At 46.1% G+C, this 9625-nt stretch overlaps 1 protein-coding gene across 1 annotated transcript; it reads left to right on the forward strand.

The window, feature by feature from the left end:
* Positions 1–2564: 2564 nt before the first annotated feature.
* Positions 2565–6533, forward strand: LOC136488393 (F-box protein At4g35930-like). The gene is made up of 5 exons (XM_066485342.1): positions 2565–3029; positions 4761–5177; positions 5262–5336; positions 5864–5973; positions 6057–6533. Exons 2-5 carry the CDS (start codon positions 4836–4838, stop codon positions 6325–6327), a joined length of 798 nt encoding a protein of 265 aa, XP_066341439.1. The 5' UTR covers positions 2565–3029; positions 4761–4835; the 3' UTR covers positions 6328–6533.
* Positions 6534–9625: the final 3092 nt, after the last annotated feature.

Raw genomic sequence — 9625 nt, forward strand, 5'->3', positions numbered from 1 at the left:
CCCTCCGCACCCAGCCCATCGTCCTCTCTGTCCCCCCTCGCCTCCACCTTCCAACTTGGGGACGAATCGATGGGGCGTTCCAAGGCTCGTCGTTGGGCGGATGAGGACCTTGACGACTCTAACAAGAGAGGTGCCCGGTCACCTCCCCAACCTCCTACCTCGACGCAGTCCACCAGGGGTCGCGGCTCCGGACATCGCCTTTGTTGGAGCGTGCCAAGCCGTGCCTCACTCGCGGAAACGCTGCTGCTGAGCGGCGCAAGCGCCCCTGGCTGAGAGGGCCTAACCAGCAAATGTCGCAGGAGGTGCGCACAACAGTGCTGCTGGTGCTAGTGTTGTGCACAAGCGGCGCAACCGTAGGACTCACCGGCCATGGCCGCACCCCCAGCTGGTGCACAGCATGCCTACTCGGCCTGTGGATGGCCATATCCTCGCCCGACAGCGCCTCGGACATCGCGGAGGGGGCTCCGCCCGCCATGTCGTATGAGAAAGTTATGACCGAAACAGTGACGACGTGTCTGCTGAATCCGAGGGCAACGTGGCAGCTGAGTTGGGAACGAATTGCAACTTGGGGAAGACCATGGCGTCGGTGTGTCCAGCGTGGCGATGTCCTCATCATCCTCCCCTTCTCGAATTGGAGTCGTCCTCGACTCCATCTTGGCGATGTCCTCATCAGTTACCACCAGGGTGTGGACAACGACGACTCCGCCAAACGATGCCTCGACAGCTTCATCAACAATGTCACACGTAAGAGGGACTCTCCGCTGATTCGCGAGCCTCCCAAACAGCCTCATGCTAAGCCGGTACTGCCGTGGTAGAGCAGGCAGGTGGCGGCTCAAAGCCTCTCCCGAGTGCCATCTTCCAAGCAAGGTGAGGTGCTGATCATGCAGCGTATGGGCTACACCAGGGATCCATCTGCGCCATCCGCTTCAGAGTTGGAGGCCTTCGATAAGCTCTTCGACGGCAACCTGATTGCGTCCGAAGCCGAGGCGCTGGACGAGCTCTTTCCGGTCGTTGGAAAGGCACCATCCAGGCAGCCGTGAAGACACTAGGTCACATAGGCCACAAAATTGCGTCGATATTGGTTGTTTCCTTTTTACGTAATATCGAAACATGAGGTCTTTTGCTAGGATGATCCAACTTCGGCTGTGTTAGGTCGACCTCCTTCGGTGCTCGATAGAAGCGTGTTGTACGTTTCTTTAAACTCTTCTCCTTAATATAATGATACGTAAATCTTTTACGTATTCGAGAGAAAAATGACATATCTTATTTGGTTGGGCTTATCTCAACTTCAGCTTTGATAGTGTAGAGGCACCGTAGAGGAGGCTATAAACACGTCTTTTTATGGCTCCGTCTATTTCCCAGGCCAAATCAATGGAGCGAAAACTGTTTTTTCGCGGACGGTGCCATGAGAGCCGAGCCAAACCTTACTAAGGCTTTGTTTAGATCATCTCCAAATTCTAAGTTTTTTCACTCTCTCTCCATCACATCAATTTTTAGCCGCTTGCATGGAGTATTAAATGTAGGTAAAAAAAATAACTAATTACACAGTTTAGTTGGAAATCACGAGATGAATCTTTTGAGCCTAGTTAGTCCACGATTGAACAATATTTACTAAATAAGACAAAAATAATACTATTTATCAGATTAAAAAAAAAACTTTCAATCTAAACGAGGCCCAAAGGCGCCCGTAACAAATTGTGGAGATAGCCGGAGCTACATCAGAATAGTCCAAGGTTAGTACCAGTGTCCATCAATTCGAAAAGTACTCGCATCAATACGTATTTAATGGAAGTTAGTTAAAAATGGTGTGTACCCACGCACCACACTCATGCCACGCAACGCTCAGACCCAACTAAGGCGACAACACAAGCCGTCGCACCGCGCAATGCAGAGGCACCGCTCGGTTTCGCGGCTCACAACAAATCAACCGTTACTACTTTTTCAGCTATGGCTGTATTTAGCTCGTGAAATTTGGAAATTTGGCTATCGTAGCACTTTCATTTTTATTTGATAATTAGTATTTAATTATGGACTAATTAGGTTTAAAACGTTCGTCTCACGATTTTCAACCAAACTGTGCAATTAGTTTTTTTTTTCTACATTTAATACTCCATGCCCGCATCGCAAGATTCGATGTTATGGCTACTGTAGCACTTTTTAGGAACTAAGGGCGTGTTTAGTTTCCAATTTTTTTTTTTGCCTCCTATAGTAAAAGAGCATGTTTGGACACATGAATGGAGTACTAAATGTAGAAAAAAAACTAATTGCACGGTTTTTGGTAAAATCGCGAGACGAATCTTTTAAGCCTAATTAGTCCATGAAAAGTCTTACGTGCTACCGTAACCCACATGTGCTAATGACCGATTAATTAGTATCATTAGATTCGTCTCGCAGTTTTCTAATGGATTCTGTAATTTATTTTTTATTAGTATCAAAAACTCCTTCCAACACTATTCCGACACATCTAATATGACACCCAAAAATTTCCACCTAGTACCTAAACACACCCTAAACACAGCCTATGTCACCCAAGCGAACAGGCATCGGAAGGTGTCGTCTCGGCATCGGGATTCCACCCCCGCGTCCTGGCGCGCGCACGGCTGACCCGCGCCCCTAGATGACGACGGCACGGGCTCCAGCTCAGATCCGATCCTCCCCAGCTCGCCAACCCTGGCGCCGGGTCCCGCTCCGCTCCGCGTCCTCTGCTCCTGCTCGACCTGGTTTTGGCGCCAACCCCCGCCCAAAATTTTCGGTTTTCCCTCCACTTCGCCCCGCCTTGGTACAAAAGCGCCGTTCCCCTTCCCTTCTCTCTCTCTCTCTCTCTCGATTAAGCAAAACAGGGGAATAGTAGGGGAGAAAATTTATTGCGATAGGCCTGCCTGCGGTTGCGGCGCCCGTTGATTCACCCCCCCCGCCGGCGGTGTCAGGGAGCAGCAAGCTCGCGCTCGGTTTCCCTTTCCCTTCGCACTTCGCAGGCGGCACGGCAGGATGGGAGCCGCCGGGTCGTGAGCTGCGCCTGCCTGTTTCAGGTAAACCATTTAATCCCTCCTCCGTTCATGCTTCCGCTCATACACCTCCTGCTTCCTCCAAATCCGGCGTCTTTAGCTCTATATATCGCTGTGCCGCCTCGCGTCCCGTGCTAGCTCTCTTCAAGCGCGATTCGTTTGCGACCGGATTGGATGCGGCCGCGTCTTGCTGCTTCTCGAGTCTTTTTAGAGTCCTGACCTTCGAGATCTGCTGCTGGTGTGATGCGGCTGTGCCGTTAACGCTGCTTCTGTGGTGCTATGGAGATTCTGGGGGCGCGGATTTCATGTAGTTGCTGGGCCCTCCAGATCTCTGGTAGATTTGGGATCTATTTTTTGGGCGGCAAAATCGTCTCCGTCTCCCACAAATTTTTCGCCGCTGAATGTTGTACTTGCTGTACATGGTAATAAGTCATAGCAACTGGAAGCCTTTTCGGGTGCTCACTTCAAAATTAGGATGCAAGTAACCATAGATCGAACATTTAATCGCTGCTATAAAAAAAATCGTACTATTAGGTGCATACGTTTGGATCGGCTATGGCAGCTAAAGAAGTAAAAAATAGCCAGAGCGTATTTGGATCCCTGGCTATCAGGTGCATACATCGCTATCAATGGTCTACTGAGTATTGACTCTTGTTAGCTCTTAGCTGGCTGTGCCTAGTTAATTGCCTAACAACTAGCCAGTGGCTTGGACAATTTTTAGCGCACCTGTTAGTTCGCCTGTTTTCATCAGCTACTGCTCATTTTTAGCAGTTAACAATTAGCCCTTTGTATCCAAACTGGCCCTTAATACTAGTCCTATTAGCCAAGGATTAAATATTAACCTATCCTACCAATAACTGACAAAAATGGAGTAATATTAGTACTACTACTACTAAGAGGTTTAGCATTTAAAATGGTCGTTCTAATTGGAAAAAATACAGTAAGTACTGCTTAGTACTACTAGTCAAGGATTAATCATTTAATTGACGCTACAAGGCGAATCGAAATTTTAAAACCTTTTACTACTATTCAGTCAGCCAGACCACGTTTTACACATTCCGTCTTTGGCTCTTTGCTTGTGTATATCTGCCTCGTGTGTGCATGTGCTTGACGCAGAGTAAAATGGAAAGTTTGGATCTTTGATATCCAAATGTTGTGCTTGAGGCGGTCTTTATTGATGTCCAGAATTCCCCAGGAAAAAAAAACTGTCCTGATAAACTTCACTTAAAGAACATGAATAAACAGACACGTCAATGTCCTTCAAGTAATTTGCAAGACTCTTCATTTCTAGAGATTTTGCTGTGTGATGTTGTGTCTGATATGCCCATGTCTTTTCCAGTATGACCTTTTTTTTATTGTGCTGGCACGTTCTGTTTAGCTATGTCAAGTTGATATTGGTAATCCTAGTTCAACAAATATATCGAAATCAAGCAATTAGTTCGTCTATGTTACGTTGATATTCAAAATTATGTTTAGCTATGTCGAATGTTTGCAGTATTTTCTTTTTCAGAAAAGGGGCATCTTATAGTTTAGCTAAATGATGGATACACATGTGAATATGCAAGTTCTGTTGTGTCTTGTCGTTTTTCTTTTTCATTATAGTTTAATGCAGAGCATTGGTTCTGTCTGGGTGCTTTTCAGTTAGTTAACTGTCAGGTGGAACTTGAATTTATCTAAAGTGACTGATTTCTTAAAAAGCTTTGTGACACTGATCGTTTTTACTGATCTCTTAATTTCTCTACCTTTGTGTTGAAGCTGAGATGAAACTGGAAAAGAATCAAAGTTCTACAACACCTGCCACTTCTAATTTTAGCGTGAATAGCAATCACCATGGGATCTGGATCAGTGACACTGAAGCAGAAGAAACGGGTGAAACATGCAAAGAACAAGTACTTGAAACCTGGTGCCCTGGCTCAGATTCGTTATAGTAGGAGTACAAGCAGGGACATTGGCAAGAAAAGGATTCTGTTGAATGCGAAAGATGAGCTGGAGTTGCCTCCACAGCCTGAGGTTCTCTTAGAAAGCAATACACCAATTTTGTCCCCTGCAAGACTCAATTTTGAGCCATTTGATAGTAATAAGGGGCAGATATTGCCAAAGACCCCAAAGACTCCTGATGCATCTGTGTTTGGTGGTGATTCAAGGCTTGAATCACTTCCACTTGATTTGCTGGTATGGAACTGAAACAACCACCTTTTTGTTAACTTTAGTGATTATATTTGTGGTAAACCTGATTGCCTTTGTTTTGTTGCAAAGATCAAGATCATGTGTTGCTTGCACCATGACCAACTGAAGGCTGTTTTCCATGTTTCCAAAAGGATTCGAAAAGCAGTAAGTATCATCTCTTAGCTGTTGCATTCTTTATTTGTAAAGTTGATAAAGGTCTCATTTTTTCCTCATTTCCTTGTTCTCCTACAAATTTCAGTCTGCATTGAAATAATGACATATTTTCGAAGCACAGTAACTGATTTCAACTAGGTGTGGAAACAGATAGTGCTGTCTTACTTTTTGCACATTGCTGATGTACGCTCATTTCATTCTCATTAATAATGATCGATGATGTTATCTGATATTGCAACATGCAAAAAACGTTGCTTTCCCTTCTGTGAAGAAATGACATAGTGCTACATGTCTTACTTGCATCTTCCTTTAGTAGTTTCTCATTTTGGGATTATGTACTAGCAAGTCATTACATTCTTGTCAACTGTCACTGTTTTTGCATGCCCAACTATCTATTTATTCAGTTAATTGCATCCTTGACATTTTACATGTTTATTTTGCATTCTCAGCAGTCAACATGTGCTTTACTCCCTTTTATTTATATTTCCAAGCTCACTTTTAACGGTAATGCAAACTAGGTTGAACTTGCCAGGCAGTACCATTTCAACTACACCACTCCAGATCGAAGCAGACAGGAGTTGCTCCTAAACAAAACGCCTCTTCCAACGGAGCATTGGCCCTTCTTAAGGTTAGCCACATTTTATTTGCTTAACAGATAGTGCTGATTTAGTACCACCATAATCTCTTCCGATAACATTGCATGCTCATTAGAATCGATGGCAAGGACGTGCGTGTTTCCACCCCAAGGACACCAAGGGCTCCAAAACATGCTGCTCGGCTTTCACGCCTCAAGCTTGTTGATGTGAAGCCAATCACAGCTGTTCTCTTCCAGGAGTCTCCTACTCCTTTTCCTTCAAAGCGTCTCAGACGCTCAGTGCCACCAGGGCTGCCAAGACCTGTGTGTAAAGCTGCACCCTCGCCCAGAGTTTTACGATACGAGGAGGAGCTTTGTGAAGCGGTGGCACAGAATAAGCTTCTCTGAAGATCCAAAAAGTGCAGTGCTTTCATCTATAGTGTATAGTTTATCTATGTCAAGCCCCTTGTCTGCCAGCCCCTAAGCTGGCATCTTAGATTATTATGGTCAGGTTAGGTTTTAGACTAGTGCTAGACTGTCTTATACCTGTCATAAGTATGGAGTTTGCTTTATTCCATGAGTTTGTATATAGCACATAATAAAATGGACTTTTTTATGCATTTATTTATACCTATATCCTTTTTTCATGCAAAAGTGGTGTACTTCCCTTATTTTTCATCATTCAGGATTCTGCAGGCATTGCTTTTCTGTGTGAAATCAGATCCCTTTAAGAGCAGAGGACTTGTGAGGCCGGGATGAATTCAGTGTGTTTGCCAAATAGTTTGTCAACTATCGTTGGTTCTTGTTCTGATTTATATATTTTTGATGAATTGGGTCGCGTTTAGGAGTAGAGTTAGTATCATTATAACAGTTGTAGCATGGACTGGCGACAAAAGGTGAGGAGCAGACTCTCTTTTCGCACTTGTAGCATGGGAGCTATGGAAGGAAGGAAATGGGAGATGCTTCCGCAACGCCTCCAGTAGCTCCTCAGGCACATCAAGCTCGTCGCCGACCAGTGGATCGATGTTGGCGCAGCTAAGTTAGGTTGTCTTTTACGTGAGTAGCCACCATGTATGCGGTGCTAGGCAGGAATGTGCTTATTGTAAAACCTTTGTCCCGCCTAGCGCGCCCAAGAGGTGCGTCGATGTAAAAAAATCATGGGAAAATTTGCTCAGGGACATCACACAAACGTCTAATGTGTTGTTGAACACCGCCAACTTCAAAATATGCTCGGTACCATTATGAAATTGTGATTCTTTGCCACAGGACACCGCACCGATTAAAATATTTATTTTCGTAGTTCGGGAAAGGGAAAGGGCGGCGAATAGACCAAATTGCCCCTGCGAGTCATCTTCCACCTCCGTTCGTCAACCATGGCTGAGGGCTGTGCATGTGGGGGTCGGGGGTGGCTTCGGCCAGGCTGAGCCGGCAGCACGACAACCCCAGGCGCTCACTGGCCCGCGGAGCTGCAAGCTGTCGCGCGCAGCCGCTCCCTCCGTTCCTACCGCGCACCCTACGCGTAGCGGGGAGCTCCGTTCCTGCCGCGCACGCTGTAACACCCCAGGTGTTTGCCACCAGTTAAGCAATGGGTTTGAGCTAAAACATGGTATATTAAGTGATGATGAAGATGTCAAGGTCAAACCTATAGAAACGAGCCCTAACCTAAACTTGGATATTGCACCTTTGCTCGCCTATAGACCCCTTTTCAAGATATATGCTTGGGTGGTGTGATTGGAATATCTTCATGTGTCTCACATCAATACCCATCTATATTGATCCATGGAAAAGTTTCGTGAAGTTTGGAATCAAGAAGTCACATGAAATGACGAGTTATGTCCTTGCTTGAATAATTTTATAAAGTGAATGGAATTCTTGATCGTCAACCAAATCTTGCAACCTTGCCCAAATGACTCTAGATGAACTCTACAACAAAAGTCATGAAAGGTTCATGTTGAGGAGAAGTCAAGAAAATGCCTCAATCGGTCAATAACTCTAATTTAAGCTTTATAGTGACGATACTTTGACCTATGTTGACCAACCACTTACAGTGCTTGCATGGAGTTGCACCTTAAATAAAAGTTGAAGATTGGGTAGAGTAGAACAAACTTTGTTTTTGGACCCAGAGCCAGATCAACTTGGAACTAAGTCAAATCGAGGCTCGAACTTTGAGTTGACAGCTGTTTTCAGTACTTAGAAAATTTTCTAAGTCTGGAATCCATTGTCATCGCTGTTGGCATTCCGCGTTCTCCGAAATTCATTAAGCAACTTGAGTTGGTCCAAAAAGAGAAGTTGAAGGTTATACTATGGAGAAGAGCATGCAAAAAGTTGCACTGAGTTTGACCGAGTTTTGACCTCCGAAAGTGAATTTCCGTGACCATTATCAAGGCGCTGACACTGACAGTTTGTGGCCTAATTACCCGCTGTTGAAGAGCTCTAATGACCTTGGTCTCTAAATGAAAAATGAAGAGCAGATCGTGGGCTACAAACTTCATTTTTGGCCCAAGGACTGATTCGGCCTGGAAGTGGCCCAAATTGGCTCCCCACGTCGCCCTCACCGGTGCCCGCCACCTGTTCGACCGCTTGCCGACGTGGTCGCCGCGCATGGACACCACGTGCCCACCTCCTCGCCGCGTGTCCCGGCCGCCCTGCCGCGCCCCTGCTGCTCCATAATGGAGGCCGAGCTATCCCAGACGCTCTCCACTCCTCCCTGCTCTCCTCCTCCCTCGCCCTCTGCGCTGCACGCGCGCGCCAGAGCGCGCCCGCCATGGACGCCGCCGCCGAGCTCGCCACGCCGCGTCTCCACCGCCCCGAGCTTCCTCGTGTCCATCCGCGTGAACCACCAGCTCCGCCGCCCTCTCATTGGCCTCTCGAGTCCCTCCTCGGCCCTTCTTCACCGCCGTGGCGAGCTGCCACCGGAGAACAGCAGCTGCCGCCGCTGCAGCCGCCGCCCGCGCGTGGCCAAGCCGCCGTGGGCCACCTCGGGCCGAGCCGAGGCCTCCGGCGGGTGCGTAAGGGCCCCCTAGTGCTCCCCCGCCCCTCAGCCGCCGACGACGTGCCTTCTCCGGCCGGATTCCGCGAGCTCCGACGGCCTCCCCTGCTCAAATCCCGTCAGGGACCTCCTACTAGAATTCGACGAAGTTCAGGGTCCTAACTGCGAAGTCAGTGACTCATGTGAATAGTACCGTAAGGACTGGTTTGTAATTATTTTGCAAGAACTTTGGAAATTCATAGTAAATCGTAGAAAATTCGTAAAATAGTAAATGAAGACTTTTTGGAATCCTTGTGAAATTGTCTATGCAGTGGATCTATAATATGGCATGTTTTAGTTTAAATATTTTGCGGTAAAAATAGATTTGTGCAGTAAGGTTGTAATGCTAGTTGAATTTGTTATTTTTCATAACTGTAGATCTAGGGCTCCAAATGAAGTGAAATTTTTGTGGCATGCTACTCATATGATAGTTGATGTGTGATAAAAATTTCATGAGTATTGGATGAAGTATGAGTGAGTTATTGGTTTATCTTGCTCTCACATGAATTCTTGCTTTAGCAACTTGTCTTTTTCGTAGAGGTTGCTATACATATCCAAATGGAGTGAAATTTATACAGTAGACTATTAAGAGGATATGTGAGCCACTGTAATTTTTGTAGAAGTTATTGTGCACTTTTGGTATATGTTCATTAAGTCACCTTATTATCTAAAATAAAT

Source organism: Miscanthus floridulus, chromosome 1 (genome assembly GCF_019320115.1).
Source record: "Miscanthus floridulus cultivar M001 chromosome 1, ASM1932011v1, whole genome shotgun sequence".
Classification (NCBI taxonomy): domain Eukaryota; kingdom Viridiplantae; phylum Streptophyta; class Magnoliopsida; order Poales; family Poaceae; genus Miscanthus; species Miscanthus floridulus.